The 19,743-nt window shown below is 35.2% G+C and overlaps 1 protein-coding gene and 1 pseudogene across 10 annotated transcripts in view; one reads left to right on the top strand and one right to left on the bottom strand.

Annotated features, from left to right (window-relative positions):
* The window catches only part of RNF13 (ring finger protein 13), a 199,343-nt gene that overhangs the window by 65,797 nt on the left and 113,803 nt on the right, over nt 1-19,743 (bottom strand). For all 9 annotated transcript variants that reach the window (XM_082682215.1, XM_082682214.1, XM_082682219.1 and 6 more), the window contains one exon: nt 17,174-17,299. In XM_082682215.1, coding sequence (XP_082538341.1) covers nt 17,174-17,299 — 126 coding nt within the window. The remainder of the gene's footprint in view (nt 1-17,173; nt 17,300-19,743) is intronic.
* LOC309841181 (GTP-binding nuclear protein Ran pseudogene) lies at nt 13,679-14,295 on the top strand (annotated as a pseudogene). Its single transcript has one exon. The product of its transcript is annotated as a GTP-binding nuclear protein Ran pseudogene (transcript).

Genomic DNA, 19,743 nt, shown 5'->3' with positions numbered 1-19,743 from the left:
TCTCTCCATCTACTTGTGATTTCTCTCTGTCAAATAAATAAATAAAATCTTAAAAAAAAATAAAAAATAAATAAAAAAAATAAAAACATGATCCATATCTTACTAAGACAATTTTCCATTTTCCTTCAGGAAGCTATAGCCACTATAAACATATGCACCTAATCAAAGAGTTCCACAATACACGAAGCAAAATTTAAAAAGTAAAGGGAGAAACCATTCAACGATAGTTGGAAACTTCAATGCTCCACTTTCTCTAATGGATAGAAAAAGTCAGAAGGTCAATGAAGAAATGGAAGACTTGAACAATATATAAACTAACTAGACCTAACAGACATCTATAAAACATTTTACTCTACAATAAACATTTTTCTCAAGTGCAGTTTCTCCAAGGTAGGCCAGATGTTAGGGCATAAAACAATTCTCAATAATTTTAAAAGTACTAAAATCATACAAAGTTCTCCAACCACAATGAAATGAAGTTAGAAATCAATATTCGAGGGAAATTTGGGAAATTCACAAATATATCAAAATTAAACAGCACATCCTAACTCACCAATGAATCAAAAAAGAAATCACCAAGGAAATTATAAAATACTTTGAACTGATGAAAACAAAACATATCAAAATTTTGGAATGCAGCCAACACTTCATTTGACAAAATCAATACCCTTTCATGATAAAAATATTCAATAAATACCAAAACAGAATGGTCCCAGCACAAAAACAGACACATAGATCAATGGAACAGAATGGAGAGCCCAGAAAGAAACCCACAAGTATATGGTCAATTAATCTACAACAAAGGAGCCAAAAACATATAATGGGGAAAAGACAGTCTTTTCAACAAATGGTGCTGGGAAAACTGGGCAGCTACATGCAAAATAATGAATGGACCACTTTCTTTTACCACACAAAAATATACTCAAAATGGATTAAAAATCTAAATGTGAGACCTGAAACCATAAAACTCCTAGAAAAAAAACATAGGAAGTAATCTCTTTGACAGTGGCCTTACTGGTATTTTTCTAGATAGGTCTCCTGAGACACGGGAAATAAGAGCAAAAATAAACCACTGGGATTACACCAAAATAAAAAGCTTTTGTAGAGTGAAAGAAATCATCAAAATGAAAAGGCAACCTACTGAATGGGAGAGGATATCTGCAAATGATTTATCTGATAAGAGGTTACTATCCAAAATATATAAAGTATACAACTCAACACCAAAGCACGTGTTCACAAGGATGTGGAGACAAAGAAAACCTAGTGTACTGTTGGCGGCAGTGCAGATTAGTGCAGCCACTGTGGAAAACTACATAAGTTCCTCAAAAATTAAAAACAGAAATACCATAAAACCTGGTAATTCTGCTACTGGGTATTCACCCAAACAAAACAAAAAAAACTAATTCAAAAATATACATGCACCCCAATGTTGACTGCCAATTATTTATAATAGCCAAGATATAGAAGCAGGGTAAATGTCCTCTGATAGATGAATGAATAAAGAAAACAAAGTGTATGTTGAGATCTGTAACAACATAGGTGGGTCTAGAAGTATTATGCTAAAGACAGAGAAAAACAAATACCAAAAGATTTGATTTATATGTGAAATCTAAAAACCAAAGCAAAGCAGAAACAGCATAAATACAGAGAACAAACTGGTGGTTGTCAGAGGCAAAAAGGAGTGAAGAGGAATGGCAAATACAGGTTTCCAGTTAAAGAATGAAGAAGTCACGAGGTGAAAAGTACAACATAGAGAACACAGTTAATGGTATTGTGAGAGTGTTGTATACTCTTGTATACAAGTATACAAGTATACTCTTGTATACTTGTGACAGATGGTAGCTATGCTTGTGGTAAGTATAGTATAACACAGAGTTCGAATCACTATGTTGTACACCTGAATCTAATGTAGCATGTGTCAACTATACTTCAATTTAAAAAATGAAAAAAAAGGGACAATCTTCAAAAAACAGTGCTAGAACAATTAGATGCCCCCCCCCCACACAAAAAGAAAGAATACTGATGTATGGTGACTAACACACATACACACACACACACACACACACAAAGAACAGGATGTATCACTTGCACCAAATTCAAATATTAACTAAAAAAGAGCCATTTAGACCTAAATTTAAAACATAACACAAAAAAATTTCTAGAAAAAAATACAAGCAGAGATCTTTGTGACCTCAGGAAGGAAAATATTTCTTATTTATAAAAACAAAAGCACAATTCATTAAAAAAAATCAGGTTTCATCAAAATTAAGAATTTCTTCTTTTTGAAAAACATTGCTAAGAATAAACAAGCCATTGGCTAGAAAAAAATGTTTGCACCATGCATATCTGATAAAGGGCTTATATGCCAGAATATATCAAGAACTTTCAAAACTTATTAATAAGAACCCCCCCCCCCCAAAAATGAGCAAAAGACTGAAGAGACTCTTTACCAACTTCGCATACTGGTGGCAAATACACACAAACCAGTGCTCAGAAAAACCTGCGGGCTGGCTAGATGGATGGAGGGATGAATCATGGGGTTTAGCTGTCCTGAAGGTATATGCTACCTGATTCAACTGTTTAGAATTCATTGTGATGATTACTCCAGTAAGAAGAACAAGTGAAACGATTCTACTGCAAACATACATACTAAACCAAGATAAAAAATAAAGTTGCAAATATCTCTATTTTCGGACCCTTCTAGTAGGACAAATAATTTTTAAAATGTTAGCTACATCAAGATAAATACAATGAAGTAGGGCTGCTTCTTATAGTATTTCTTGATACAAAATGATGAGAACCAGGAAGAAATAAAAAACCTGAACAGACCCATAACCAGTAAGCAGATTGAACGTCATCAAAAATCTCCAAACAAAAGCCCAGGGCCAGATGGCTTCCCAGAGGAATTCTACCAAACATTTAAAGAAGAATTAATTCCTATTATCCTGAAACTGTTCCAAAAAATAGAAATGGAAGGAAAACTTCCAAACTCATTTTATGAGGCCAGCATCACCTTGATCCCCAAACCAGATAAGGATCCCATCAAAAAAGAGAATTACAGGCCAATATTGTTGATGAACACAGATGCAAAAATTCTCATCAAAATACTAGCCAATAGGATCCAACAGTACATTAAAAGGATTATTCACCACTACAACAACATCCACAAATCAATCATTATGATACAATACATTAATAAAAGAAAGAACAAGAACCATATGATGCTCTCAATAGATACTGAAAAAGCATATCACAAAGTACAGCATCCATTCCTGATCAAAACTCTTCAAAATGTAGGGATAGAATATTATCAAAGCCATCTATGAAAAACCCACTACAAATATCATTCTCAATGGAGAAAAACTGAGAGCTTTTCCAATAACGTCAGGAACACGGCAGGGATGTCCATTATCACCACTGCTATTCAACAGAGTACTAGAAGTCATAGCCTCAGCAATCAGACAACAAAAAGAAATTAAAGGCATCCAAATTGGCAAAGAAGAAGTCAAACTATCACTCTTTGCAGATGATATGATACTATATGTGGAAAACCCAAAAGACTCCACTCCAAGTCTGCTAGAACTTGTAAAGGAATTCAGTAAAATGTCAGAATACAAAATCAATGCACAGAAATCAGTTGCATTTCTTTACACCAACAAGACAGAAGAAAGAGAAATTAAGGAGCCAATCCCATTTACAATTGCACCCGAAACCATAAAATACCTAGGAATAAACCTAACCAAGAGGCAAAGAATCTATACTCAGGAAACTATAAAGTACTCATGAAAGAAATTGAGGAAGACACAAAGAAATGGAAAAATGTTCCATGCGCCTGGATTGGAAGAACAAATATTGTGAAAATGTCTATGCTGCCTAAAGCAATCTACACATATAATGCAGTCCCTATCAAAATACCATCCATTTTTTTCAAAGAAATGGAATAAATAATCCTAAAATTTATATGGAACTAGAAAAGACTTCTAATAGCCAAAGGAATATTGAAAAAGAAAGCCAAAGTTGGTGGCATCACAATTCCAGACTTCAAGCTCTATTACAAAGCTGTCATCACCAAGACAGTATGGTACTAGAACAAAAACAGACACATAGATCAATGGAACAGAATAGAGAGCCCAGAAGTAAACCCTCAACTCTACGGTCAACTAATCTTCAACAAAGCAGGAAAGAATGTTCAATGGAAAAAAGACAGCCTCTTCAACAAATGGTGTTGGGAAAATTGGACAGCCACATGCAGAAAAATGAAATTGGACCATTTCTTTACACCACACATGAAAATAGACTCAAAATGGATAAAGGACCTCAACGTGAGAAAGGAATCCATCAAAATCCTTGAGGAGAACACAAGCAGCAACCTCTTCGAACTCCGCCTCAGCAATGTTCCTAGGAACATCGCCAAAGGCAAGGGAAGCAAGGGCAAAAATGAACTATTGGGACTTCATCAAGATCAAAAGCTTTTGCACAGCAAAGGAAACAGTTAACAAAACCAAAAGACAACTGACAGAATGGGAGAAGATATTTGCAAATGACATATCAGATAAAGGGCTAGTATTGAAAATCTATCAAGAGCTTAGCAAACTCAACACCCAAAGAACAAATAATCCAATCAAGAAATGGGCAGAGGACATGAACAGACATTTCTGCAAAGAAGACATCCAGATGGCCAACAGACATATGAAAAAGTGCTCCATATCACTCGGCATCAGGGAAATACAAATCAAAACCACAATGAGATATCACCTCACACCAGTCAGAATGGCTAAAATCAACAAGTCAGGAAATGACAGATGCTGGTGAGGATGCGGAGAAAGGGGAGCCCTCCTACACTGTTGGTGGGAATGCAAGCTGGTGCAACCACTCTGGAAAACAGCATGGAGGTTCCTCAAAATGTTGAAAATAGAACTGCCCTATGACCCAGCAATTGCACTATTGGGTATTTATTTACCCTAAAGATACAAACGTAGTGATCCAAAGGGGCACATGCACCCGAATGTTTATAGCAGCAATGTCCACAATAGCCATGCTATGGAAAGAACCTAGATGTCCATCAACAGATGAATGGATCAAGAAGATGTGGTATATATACACAATGGAATACTATGCAGCCATCAAAAGAAATGAAATCTTGCCATTTGCGACAACATGGATCGAACTAGAGCGTATCATGCTTAGTGAAATAAGTCAAGCAGAGAAAGACAACTATCATATGATCTCCCTGATATGAGGAAGTGGTGATGCAACATGGGGGCTTAAGTGGGTAGGAGAAGAATCAATGAAACAAGATGGGATTGGGAGGGAGACAAACCATAAGTGACTCTTAATCTCACAAAACAAACTGAGGGTTGCTGGGAGGACGGGGGTTGGGAGAAGGGGGGTGGGGTTATGGACATTGGGGAGGGTATGTGCTTTGGTGAGTGCTGTGAAGTGTGTAAACCTGGCGATTCACAGACCTGTACCCCTGGGGATAAAAATATATGTTTATAAAAAATAAAAAATTAAAAAAAAAAACAACTAAGTCTGTTAATCAGCTTGAAAAATAAAGATGATAAAATGAAATTTAGAGTACTTTGGATGCAATATTTTATGCTCCTTAAGGAAAGGAACTACCTTGTTTATTTGTATATATTTCAAACCTAGAAGAAGCTCTCTCACATAAACACTTGTCTATCAAACTAAATCACAACTAAGGTAAGTCTACCAGCCCTACCAGCAAGATGTATGCCACAAAAATAAAAGCTCCCTGTATCTTTTGTTTAGTTCCCCCTGAAAAACATGCCAAAAATTTTACTTCAGTCATCAGAGATAAAAATGTTCCTAAAATATTTTGCATTTTCCCAGCTTTCTCAGGAAAAGGTAACAAATATGATTTGACCTTTTCCAGTGACTTGGGGATCATCATGAATAGGCTTCCTCATACCCTAGCTGGTTTTTCTCCTTAATGTTAAGTGTTAAATGTCACTTCCTCTCTGTCTGTACTCACTAGTAGTAGGCTAAACTAGTAGTCATTCCAGCCTTCCCCCACCCTTACCTCTTTTCTGTGGTAGAAAAACAGAGAAGTAAACCTGGTAAGAACTCAACTCTTACAAAAAAAAAAATAAGTACATAAAAGTTCTAAGAAAAACTGTTACGGGGGAACCTGGGTCGCTCAGTGGGTTAAAGCCTCTGCCTTCGGCTCAGGTCATGATCCCAGGGTCCTGGGATCGAGCCCCGCATCAGGCTCTCTGCTCAGCAAGGAGCCTGCTTTCCTCTCTCCCTCTCTCTCTGCCTACTTGTGATCTCTCTCTGTGTCAAATAAATAAAATCTTAAAAAAAAAAAAATTGCTACAAAAAGTATGTGGTTTTAATGCTGAAACTTTATGACATTTATTATCGTGATACAAAGGCACATTTCCTCTCTTATATAAGGTTATATTTTAAGAGAGTGGACTTTTTGACAAATGGCATATGTTTATTTAGGTTTGGAGAGAAGTTGAATTTATTTTATTAGAAAACATTTTTGGTAGGGCTGGTAAAATTGGTGTTTGTATGCAAAGCCATACTTACTTGTTTCAAGTATAGCATAAAACAGAAGCTAGAATCCTTGGGAAACTTAAAAATGATTTTAGGTTCCAGTCCAGTGGCAGCATTTTAGTCAATCTTTGTTTTGGTACACGGGAAAGCAATTTTTAAGTATTGAAGGTAATAAAAATTATGGGTAGTAAAATAATTTGGTGGACCTGGGTGAACTTTAATAAAAAGAAATTTCAGGGACACCTGGGTGGTTCAGTGGGTTAAGATGCTGCCTTTGGCTCAGGTTGTGATCCCTGGGTCCTGGGATCAAGTTCCGCATCGGGCTCCTTGCTCAGCCAGGAGCCTGCTTCTCTGTCCGCCTCTGCCTGCCTCTCTGCCTACTTGTTTGCTCTCTCTCTCTCTCCCCCACTTCTGACAAATAAATAAATAAAATCTTTTAAAAATTTTTCATATATTTCATCAAACTTTATTATAGGCTATGTGTTGTATATGTATTGGGGCAAGAATAAAAGTAAATTTCTTATTGTGGATTTGGCTGTACTTTCTCAGTCAAAAAAGTTGAAAACCTATTTATATAAGGAGTTCTTAATGTTCTGTACATTGCCTGCAATCAAAAAATAAATCTGTGCTTTTTAGTGCAGCGATAGTATTCTGCAACACACCATCACAAAGTCAAAATCTTTAGCTTATAGGTCTCTAAATGTGGCTGTTTATAATGAGGTTTTAATATTTTTTCTGGGACATGAGTAGAATAAACTAAAAATAATTTTTTCTCAGAAATGTTAAGAAAACACAAATAAACCTGTATGTACAGCTATTCCTAATACTGTCATTAGTTTGAAGATGCCTTAAAAAAAAAAAAACTTTGTAATGAACTTTTACCAGTTAGAATTAACCACATCAGTTGAAAGTTGCCTAAATAAATTTTCAGAATTGCAATTTAAGTTTAATAGAGGTATCCACAAATTATTCTCTAGTTACATATGCATGTTAAACTGTATGTTAAAATGAAAAATATGATCAAAATTCATATTTTGGTATTTCTGATACTGCCAGAATTCATATTCTATTCTAATCAAATCTTAATTATTTTTCATCCTAATGAGAATGAGAAGCTCATTTCAACCCACCTACCACTGTAAATAAAGCTTGTTGAAAGAAATTTTCGTGTAACAAAAGACAACTCTGCACTTACTGTGAGCCAACCAAGAATTCCCAAGTACTGACAGACTTGTACTACACTTGTAATGTAATGGAGGGAACAATTACAATGAGCACTTTAATGCTCAGCACCACCCAGTGGTAGAACTCTGAGCACTCGCCCTTCTTTAACTGCTCACTCATTTGTTGCACCAAGCACTGTACTGAAAAAAACTCAGTACACAGAACTTCAAAAAACATAAGTGCTACTCCCAAGAAGCTGATGTGAGAAAGTACCCATGGGTTTTTAGGCTAGAATCAAGTTAGGGAGAAATAAAACAATATATATAAATAGAATATAAAAAAAGAATCTACTGTAGAGGGAAAAGAAATGCACAGTACTTTTGGGGTTTGGTCTGGCCTTAGCAAAGAATTTTTTTCATCACAAAGTTTTTCAAATATAAGACAGAAAATGAGCAGCTTTAACAAGCATTCACTTTGTGATATATGTAACATCACTCTATTAAAACATTTGAAATTACTATAAAAATATTCCAAATAGGAAGTTCCCTTATGAAGATCAGATACAAATACTGATTTAATATAATCTGTAGTTAGAATAAAACTTAAAAAAATTACCTAATGTAGACTTTAATGAAATTTAATTAGTTAACTAATGAACATCAGTAAGTGACAGGTCTCTTAAACTTGAGTAGTGAGAATTCCAATATTCATTTACTATTGGATTACATATACATACATTATAAATATTTTGTGTGTGCTAGTTTCAAAACATAAAAAGGTAAAAAGTCAAAACAAAAAAGAAAACAGTATATAACAGATCCTGGGTGGGTCTGGAACCTTAGCGTCTTCTGACCTGCTGGCTATTCACTACTGGGTATTGGTGGTTCTAGCACAATCTGAAAAAATTGGAGCTTCACTTCACAGTCCAACCTCTATGGGACTCCTGTGGATATTTCTGCAGAAAATGTGGTCTAACTCTGCTTCCAAATGCCAACTGAAAAATTTCTCTGGAAAACTGGTTTCCTTTTCTTTCAGAATTGTCAACACAAAGCCACAGTAACTCAAACACTGGCCCAGCAATAACTACCCTTTCTCCCAGCCTAGATGTCTAACACAGAAGAAAAAGTTGTTTTCCTTAAAAGGGAAAGACATAGAAAAAAAATTAATGGAAAACTTAGAGAATAAAGATAGCTCTCAAAATCTGCCTATGATCTTCCTTTTTCATCAAAGGAAGTAAAAAGAAATTAGGAAGTAGAATCTCTTTTTGACTCAAATAATCAAAGCAATGGAGATGAGAATGGAGCAGTACTAGTAGATTCAGATGTCAATGTAAAACTGTTAATTCTACTTATAGGATAAATATGCCTAGAAATGTTATAGAAGGGAACAACCAATGGTTGAAATAAGATCCATTACCACAGCAAGTAATCCTGTCAAGATTAAATCCCATTCCAATGCCATTCTCTCCCCCATGTTACTTTGGTATCACTACAGGCCACATTGGGAAAAGCTAATGCACATAAGATGGTACTAGGTGCTAGTTAACATTTCTCTCACATTAACAGAATTTCAATGATATAATCCATCCTTTCCTCTTCTTTTATATCCTATCTTTCCTCCCTCCTAGACTTCCTTTACTTATAGTATATATGAGTAATCTGAAAATCTTGATTTTGAAGCAAAAGAATGTGGGGAAGAGATATGTAAATAAAGTCAGGAGTATCACACATTTCATTAGGTTAGGGTAAAGTACATGTAATTTATTATTTTTTCAGTTTCTTTTGATGAATATTACTCTCTGGTAAAAGAAGAGTATTTTATCATTTTACTATTGCATAAACATTAAAAAGGAAACATAAATGTGTATAAAGGAACCCAATTATTATTACTTTTTTAAGTAGGCTCCATGTCCCATGTGGAGCTTGAACTCACAACCCTGAGAACAAGAGTCACATGCTCTATCATCTGAGCCAGCCAGATGTCCCTAGGAACCTATTAAAATGCAGATATGCTTATCAATTAAAGGGCAGAAGAAACAAATGAATAAATTAATGAGCTAGCAGCACAAAGCTGTTTGAACTGTATGTGGGTAGAAATGTTTCCATTTCCCCAAGAATCCTTGAAAATAACACTTTTGTAGAATCTTTTAAAGATGATTCTGAAGTAGATTAATAAATGCTATAAATAACTTTTTGAAGGAATAATTAAATAAAGATATTAAGCAGGGTGCCTGGGTGGCTCAGTGGGTTAAGCCGCTGCCTTTGGCTCAGGTCATGATCTCGGGGTCCTGGGATCGAGGCCCGCATCGGGCTCTCTGCTCAGCAGGGAGCCTGCTTCCCTCTCTCTCTCTCTCTCTGCCTGCCTCTCCATCTACTTGTGATTTCTCTCTGTCAAATAAATAAATAAAATCTTTAAGAAAAAAAAAAGATATTAAGCAACTTTGAGATAATTTACAGTTTAATTTCTAATCAAGGTCATATTTACTTGCTTGGTATTACTGAAATAAAAGTGAAATCCTGGGACTCCCAGCCTAGAGGACTGAAAGAAGATAATGAAAAGCAAAACTAGAAAGGAAAACTGGGAAGACTATTTTATAAGATGCTAAAATTTCTTTTAAAAAATAGTATGTTTATTATAGAATCATCCAAATAACCCAAAAGAAATTAATGGTAATTTTTAAAATTTTTCATAAAACACTGGGACCTGGACAAAAATGTTTATGGAATAAATGAGTATCTAGATTTAGAAATACTTCCAGGAACATTAAGTAAAGTGAACATGGAGCCAACAGAAGGTTCTGAGAATACTGTTTATTCCTTAATCCAGTTTTAATTGTAAGCCCTTAAAGTTTTCTAAATTAGTTAATTCAGCAAATACTGAGCACCCACCAAGTGCCACACAATGTATCAGACACTAGAACTATAGAACCTAAAACATTATCTTTTCCCTCACAGAGATTAGAGGATATATAAAAGAAAAAGTGATTAAATGGGATTACAGAAGAAGTGATCTATTCAACGTGGAGAAAAATCAGGAAAAGAAAACAAAATATGGAAACGTTTCAAATTACTTCATCTTAGAGCTAAAATAAGGTCAGGCTGCCCAGATAACCAAGCAAAGGGAGGGGAATCCACATGAAGAACATGGTAAAAATCAGACAGAAAGGGAGAGACTACTCAACACGTATGTGCACTTGTAAAACTCCTGAAGGTTAAAGTGACAGGACAGGCAAAGTACATATGGGATTTGAGAGAAAGGTATAAGTCAGGTAAAGGGGGTTTGTACGCCCCCTAAGTTTTATAAAAGTCACATTCCAACAGAAAATGAGTACTAACATATTCCTTATCATCTACAATCCAAACACTATTCCATCCACATCAGGAAAAAACAAAAACAAAAGGTAGAAGGAATGATATCTAAAAGTCCTTTTAGCCTCTTAATAACTGGCCTATATGACTTTGCAGCTGCATCATTCAAAAATAATTATTAGAGCAAAAAATGGTAATTAAATTCAGAAGTACATGCATTTGCACCAAATGTGTTTACTAAGTTTCCCTAGAGTTCAATTAAAATAAGAGGACTATTTTGAAGAAATTGTTGACTTAGTATTAACCATATGATGAAAATATCCTGGGTTGCAATGGCAATGAACAGATTTCTGAAAACTAATCTTTATTTGATTATAGACATAGAAATTTGTGTAGTTCTGAAAAGTTCTATTTAAAGTGATTTTAATGTTATTGAAACAAAAATTAAGAAAAAAAATCTTATTTCCCACTGGGACACCAATTCAAGTCTTCTGAAAACTGCTGCCTCAGGAGGTTACATTTTTCTAATTAAAAAAATGTAATAATACCTTTATCAGAGCCAGCAATGTTTTTTAACTTCAAATAGTCATCAAAAACTAGCATTCCCAAACAATCACATTTTGTCACAGTAAAGAAAGCATTGTACAAGGATTAAACAAAATGACATTGTTTAGCTTTTCCTCTAAAGAGCTGCATTTTTCAGAGGATACAGTTTTTGTCAGTATGAATAAAAGACTGTTTTCAGAATAAGCAGCTGGCGGATAATCAACAGTTCTCACTAGCCCTCTGGACATCCTACATATCTAAAAACTAATTTCAAGTACGGGTTTTGCCGCATTTTTTTAGAGCAAGATAAGTTAAAAGCCTCCTCTTCTCTCAAAAGAAGACAAAACTTCCTCAAAAGAAGACAAAAAGGTTAAAACCATGCTATCTTTAACTTAGATTGTTATAAACAGTACCATCTCCTACCTTCCAAAAATTATTCATTGCATTTCGGCTGTCTTATTGGCTGAGTCAGAAAGCATTTGGGATAGTTTGTATAGAAAAAATGTGCTATTTTCTTTATTGTAGAACACCACTTCACTTCATCATTCACTTCTAAGGAAGAAATAAAAGTCTAGGTTTCTTCAGTTATAGTACAATACTCATCTTCAAAAAAAAAAAAATCTAAAGAATTTCAAAGAGTAAACCCTGAAATACCCACTACATCACCAAGATTACCACCACCACAATTACTGAAAGATGTTGATGAAATTTTACTTCTTCTTTTCCCTTCTGCTCTCCACAATAAAAAGTGCCCCTTCACCCAAGGAAAGCTTTGTAAAGTACAGCTAATTCTCATTGAGATAATCTGGGTATCACTTTCAATAGGAGGCATGACCTTGCAACTACTGTCAACTGCTGCATTCTGCATGGGGCTGAATTAAGCATTTTTAGTATTTGGTCCCAGGATGCTACATCAGTAATAAGATATTTTTTTTTAACTGGTTTCTTAAGTCAATGTATTCATACGGAACTGTAGATATATATGAATGAGCCCCTATTTTATAAAGAGCTATTTATTTTCAATTCAGAGAAGTACTGTAATATACATTCTAAATGATTAGGTTCTATAACATACCTAATAAAAAAAAACTATATATAATCATCAATTTGGAAGCCCAGAAAATACAGTCATAGGTTTTGATCTGAAGATTATAACTAATAAAGTTAATAGTCAATCAACCCATGACTACGCTTAGAAAAAGAAATTCCGCTTTGGGATGAGATTCCAATTGTTTTTCCACTAACTATGATAAATGTATCCTACTTCATAGTACCTCAATAGGTGATCTGTACTTCTTACTCTGGTGTATTCATGAAACTTATATTTTATACATTACATGCTGCCATAACTAAACTGTCCTTTATAAACCACATTAGAAATTTCACTCTCAACTGTCACTGAGTTACTGCACCATAGTGTGACTTATCAGTTAATAATTTAGTTTCTAAAAGGTCAGTGTAATGGTTAGTTGTATGTGTCAACAAGATTGGGCTAAGAGATGCCAGAGTTGGTAAAACAGTATTTTGGAGTGTGTCTCTGAGGGGTTTCTCACAGAGATTGGCATTTGATTTGATAGACTAAAGAAGATCTACCACCCTTATCAATGTGAGTGGGTATCATCCAATTTGTTGCAGGCCCAAATAGATGATCTTCCTGATATCCACCTCTCCTGCCCTGAGACATCAGAGCTCTTGATTCTTGGACCTTTTGACTCCAGACCATTAGCTCCCAGCTCCCTTGGTTCTGAGGCCCTAGGACTCACGCTGAATTATACCACGGCCTTCCTGGTTATCCATCTTGCTAACAGCAGATTATGAGAAACTTCTAGGCCTAATACAATCAGTATCTTTGCCACCTTTATTCTTAATCTATTTTACACCAATGGCAAGAAGTATAAAACATCAATGGCTAATACCTGCTGCTTACTTACTGTGTGCAAGGCACTGTTTGATAAGCATTTAACATTGATTATTTCATTTGATCCTCATAACAGTTCTATGATGTAGGAAACATTACAATTCCTATTTTACAGATAAAGAAATCGAGCCACAGGTAAAATAACTTGCCTGAGATCACACGGCTAACAATAAAAATGAGATTCAGCTCAATCAGAGACACCTCTGGAAGCAATAACATGATAGCTGCCCAGGGAAAATCCCAAGTCCAATTCATACTTGTATTGGTTGGTGATGGTGGTACTAGAAAAACTATATTTGTGAAACATCATCTGACTGATAAACTTGAGAAGTACATAGCCACCTTGGATGTTGAGGTCCGTCCTCTTATGTTCCATACCAACAGAGGACCTATTAAGTTCAATGCAGGGGATATGGCTGGTCAGAAGAAACTTGGTGGGCTGAGAGATGGCTATTACATCCAGGCCCAGCGTGCCATTATAATGTTTGATGTAACATCAAGAGTTATTTACAAGAATGCACCTAACTGGCATGGAGATATGGTACAAGTTTGTGAGAACATCCCCATGGGGCTGTGTGACAACAAAGTAGATGTTAAGAACAAGAAAGTTAACTCAGAATTTATTGTCTTCCACTCAAAGAAGAACCTGTAGTACTGTGACATTTCTGCCAAAAGAATTGACTACAACTTTGAAAAGCCTTTCTTGTGTCTGCTATAAAACTAACTTGAGACCCTAACCTGGAGTTTGTCGCCATGCCTGCTCTTGCCCCACCAGAGGTTGTCAGGGACCTAGCTTTGGCAACACAGTATAAGCATGATCTAGAAGTTGCTTAGACAACTGTTTGCCTGGATGAGGATGATGACCGGTGGGAATGTACAGTCTCAAAAGTCTAGTTTATTTGGATTTTTTAAAAGATTTATTTATTTGAGAAAGAGGGAGAATGAGTGAGCAGAGGGAGGGGCTGAGAGAGAGAGACAGAAAATCTCGAATTGACTTGATGCTGAGCAAGAAGCATGACATGGGGCTTGATTTCTGAGATCAGGACTTGAGTCAAAACCAAGAGCTGGAAGCTTAACTCACTGCACCACCCAAGTGCCCCCAGAAGTCCAGTTTTATAGGCAGCTGTCCTGTGATGTCAGTGGTGCAGCATGTTTGCCACTTTATTATATAGCTGAACAGTACCTGTGCTTAATCTTGGGGATGCTGGAGGTGATGAATGGGCTTCAGAGTGAATGTGGCAGTTTTAAAAGTACCTTCATTTTTAGGAACTGCATATTTGGCTGTTTTAGAATGCAACTGTGTCCTTTCTGAGTTTCAGATAAAAGACTGCTATAGTCACATCACAATATCCAGTGGTAAAATCTAATTTGTCACTGTCATTCCCATTCTTTTTAGTTGAGAAACAGAATAAAGTTGTATTTCAAATGAAAAAAAAAAAATGGGACTCAAATGTATGCAGACTATTTCCACACCTTCATTAAAATCAATGTGTCTTCTCTATAAACTGAGGTCTCATATTTTTAACACAACTGAGACAAGACAGAAACCATTGGGAAAAACATGAGTAAGGACTCTTTAGCTTTAAATGGCTATAATACACTCTGTTGTTTATTTGTGAAGGAAAGACAACAGAGTTTAAAACATGTACAACAGACTACAATCTTACTCATTAAAACTGTATCTACAGTGAGGTATAATGGGAAAATTTCTAATATTTCTCTTTCTAAAATGAGAATCCTCAATTTAAACATTTTTACATGTACATGTTTTTTAAAACAATGCATCATCTGCATAAGAAGAAGGCTTACTACTATACTATATAGCTTGATTTAACAAAACTTTATTGCTCTTCTACTATGCACTATGATACAAATTAGGTAATAACTATAATTAAAACATGAACTCTAAACATAGTTCACAAGTAAAACATATATATAATAAAAAATAATGTGATAAACAGTAAAGGAGATATTTACAAAGTAGAAGAGTGGCACATTGAGCTAAAATGATTCATTCTATCAGAGAGGGCAGAAAGAAAAGTTAGGCTTCCAGGAAAGATAACATCCTCAGCTAGCACTTAAATGTCACCTTGGACAGAGATCTTGAACAGAAGAAATAGTATATATAAAGGCACAAAGGTGTAGTCAGCATTGTACAAGAGACTTCAAGGAGGGGGTATGGCTGCAGCATAAAATTCAAGGCAGGAAGTAGGAAGAGAGTTGCTGGAGTATAGCTAATCATAAAATTCTATCAGAAACACTCAGACTCATGATGAGGATCCACTCAAGGGACAGGAGGTCTAATAAGCCTACATATTCATTCCAGAGTTGTGTTTTCACCATGAAAAATAAACATTCAATGACAGTATTTCCTTAAATTTTGCAGTGAACCACCTTCCATCCCCAACGAAAAAGTTATTTAAAAAAAAAAAAAAGTATTGTAGTTTCTAGTTAAGACCAGACTGAGCCATAAATTACATAGCATAATAATGCAATAAACCTTAGAATCAGCAAATTTTAGTTTACTTTTAATTTGTCAGCAGCAAGAAACGAATGAAATATTATAATAATGTTTCCTTTTTGTTGAAACAATCTGCAATTATTACAGTTTTAGTTCTAGATCAAATCTTAAAATGGCTTAAATTCAAACTACTATAAAAAAAGACATAATTCTGAAGAGCAAGAAATCTACATTTGACTTCAATTTCTAATTTATTTCCCATTTAAAGGCAACTAAGAACTAAGATTTGGAAATGATATAGCAGTAACACCACCTATCATTTACAAAGTGCTCTACATTTCCAAACCCTTCTACAGTTATTTATTTTATTCCTTTAATAAGTTTATTATGGAAATGCCATTTTTTTCATGAAATGCAAGGAGCAGAGACTGGCAGGGGTCTGTTCCTACTGAACAAATCATCTAAGATCTTGATCTTAGCTATGTCAAGTCCATGAAGTAATATCCCATGTCTATTCTCTAAGATATACACAAGAAACTACATGACACTCAAGTCTGAGGTGGTTCGGTAAAAGTAACAAGGCTTTTATACGAACCTCAGTGTGGCTCTTCGGCCAAGACCATCCAAAGCCAGATTTGCAAAGACAGCATTAGAGGTATCAAAAACCTTTAGAGCAGCATTGATGATAGGGAGGGAAGTCCTATGTCAAACTTTGTTTTACTATCTGACCTAACCCACACCAGGGAGACAAACTTCATACAGGTGACAGTGTTATCTTATTGCAAAAGAGAAATCCCATTGTCAACATAAATATACGTGTAGTATTGGTAATGGAAGAGTAAAGGCATAAAACTGAAGGTTAATGTTTCCATTCCTAGATTAGATCAAGCAATATTCTAATATTAAAGATTCAAGATTCCCAATAATCATGTGAAAATCCTTAGAAGCAATAGCAATCATTTTTATTCTTGTCAATTTATTTACAGTGTTGTAAAAACTATAAATTGTGAGCTATCCCCCTTTTTGTACTGGCTGCTAAAAGTTTAAAGTCAATTTTGTAGCAGATGAATAAAAACTTAAACCTGTTCCTGTCTTGTTTGCCTTCACCAACTTCCTATTTTCCTTTCATCCTCACCTTCTTTTTTTAATCTGGATGAATTCTGTAAAACTTTTAAAGCCTTTTTGAAATAGGGAGAATTCAAGGTAGATAAACTAAAAAAAAGTAACAAAAAGGAAAAAAACAAACATTACCTTTACATCAAAATTACAATCAAGTCTTCTAATTAACACGATGAAAGTGCCAGATGAATTGTCTTTGAGTGGTGGAGGCACTATGGGTTCACAGGCATTCTCTGGTTTTGAGTTAATCAAAAAACCCTGAAAAAGAATTGGCAAGAAGTTTTTTTTTTTTCTCCGTTAAATTCCAAAATCAATTCAACTTACTTCAAAAACATCATTTAGATTGCTTCATGTATTTTGCATTATGCTAGATGAATTATCTGGGAGCCACAACAGTTCCTATCCTCCCAAGTGCTCATAATTCCAGGACTTCTAAAGTAGTAGTATTTAATTTCATAAGCATTTAGTTTTTTTTAACTTCATTCCATTTCTACCACTGAAGTTTTTTTCTTTAATCATACATAAACCCATCACTCCAAAGACAAACCACTATTAACATGTTGGTATATTTTCCAGTGATGATTGACATTTCTAAACCAAGTATGTACTTTTTTAAAATCAACTTTACATTATTCCATGTTATCAAACAATGAAAACTCAAATTTCTAGATATTTGTCCTATAGAAATACTAGCCCGAGTATATTAAGATATATGTAGAAAGGTGTTCCCTGCTACATTGTTTTTAATAGCAAAAGCTGGAAATCGTGCACATCATCACAGCAACCATTTTTTAAAAATTCAATAGGGCGCCTGGGTGGCTCAGTCCATTAAGTGTCTGTCTTCACCTCAGGTCATGATCCTAGGGTCCTGGGATCAAGTCCTACATTGGGCTCTCTGCTCAGCAAGGAGCCTGCTTCTCCCTCTTCTCTCTATCCCCTACTCATGCTTGCTCTCTCTCCCTAATGAACAAAATCTTTAAAAAACACATACAATAGAAAAACAATGGAGCCATTAAAAAGAATGAGGTAAATCTATACACACTAAGGTAAAAAGATATCCATAAGATAACTATTAATTTAAAGAGAAAATAGCAAGTTGCTTTCCCAGAAATACAGGATGGTTTGACATCAGAAGATATATTAACATAAAATGCTACATTAACAGAAAAAAAAATGTTACATTAACAGATCAAATGACTGTCTCAATAGATGCAAGACACTGAATAAACATATAAAAAGTCACCAAATTCAATAAATTTATAAGATGCAAACAGTTAAAGCTCTGACACAATAGTCTTCCTATATGGTATGTGAACTGATCACATCAACCACCTATCCACAGGATATGATCATTTCTCCTGCCTTGTCATGGGAAATGCTTTTGCATGTTCCAGGAATAAAATGCAGCATACCTTCATTTATTCATAAAATAGCTCCCCTTCTTGTTTCTATAAAGCACTTGGTTTTTACTTTGCAGAGAACTATAACTGTGGTTATCCTTCCGACAATGAATATTTGCTTCAATCATGTTAAATTTATACCCTGCTGCCTTTTCTGTACCTTTCTGCAGACTTTTTGTTTTAATGACAAACCACATAGTGCCATTCTTTTCAAGATATTTGTAACAACAATCAAACTCAACCCATACAGTACCAACAAGGAATATAACTCAAATGAAGTGAAAATAATATGAACAGCTATGGCCTAATTTCCCATTAGGAAGTCAACTCCACTAGGATTGCCACCTAGTGGACAGCAATTGAAGGACACATCACAATTTCAGATATGTCAGAACACAGTAATAAAATAAATGCACTGTAGAATCAATGAATTTATGGTATGTACAGATACACAAAAAAGATCTACAAGTGAAACTGGAAACAGGGTTCTGCATTTTAATAATCTGTTATTAAATAAATCTGTTATTTAAAAATAACAGATATTTTTATATCTGTTATGACAAATGTGTATTATTTTTAAGCATAAGAAAATTTACAAAAGTCAAATACACATAAACTAAAAGTCCCCAAAACAATCTAGTTGCATTAACAGAAAATTGAATGAAGTCTTAAAAAACAGTTCTTAAATTATTAAATATCATCTTTTCCTGTAGACCATGCTAAAAGAGTAAGTTGCTAAATCAACTAATTCCTATCCATCCTTGAGATGTGAGTCACTTAAAACTAAAAGCAAACTGGGTGCCTGGGTGGCTCAGTGGGTTAAGCCGCTGCCTTCGGCTCAGGTCATAATCTCAGGGTCCTGGGATCGAGTCCCGCATCGGGCTCTCTACTCAGCAGGGAGCCTGCTTTCTCCTCTCTCTCTCTGCCTGCCTCTCTGCCTACTTGTGATCTCTCTCTGTCAAGTAAATAAATAAAATCTTTAAAAAAAAAAAAAACTAAAAGCAAACTAAGTAAAACTTTGCATCATCCATAAAGTCTACAAGGTAGTGTGATGGGCTTTGTCAGTTAATTTGGCACAACTCCCTATCCCTTGAAAAAGAATGGCCGAGAAGGTGCTACCTGAAGCCAGGTCCCTGTGCTTACTGTCACCTCTCAGAGCCAGTCTCTTCTTATTGAAAGATGCTTGCTCTGTAATCAAAGATTCTCCTCCTCTCTACCTTCTCACAGGGGCACTTTATGCCAACATGTAGGAAGCCCAAGAAAATTACCAAGGTTGGGGATACTTAAAGTAGATGCCCATCT

Source organism: Mustela nivalis (genome assembly GCF_964662115.1).
Source record: "Mustela nivalis genome assembly, chromosome: 1".
Taxonomy (NCBI): domain Eukaryota; kingdom Metazoa; phylum Chordata; class Mammalia; order Carnivora; family Mustelidae; genus Mustela; species Mustela nivalis.
Note: the sequence above shows the minus strand (reverse complement) of the source record. Positions and strands in the feature narration are given on the sequence as shown.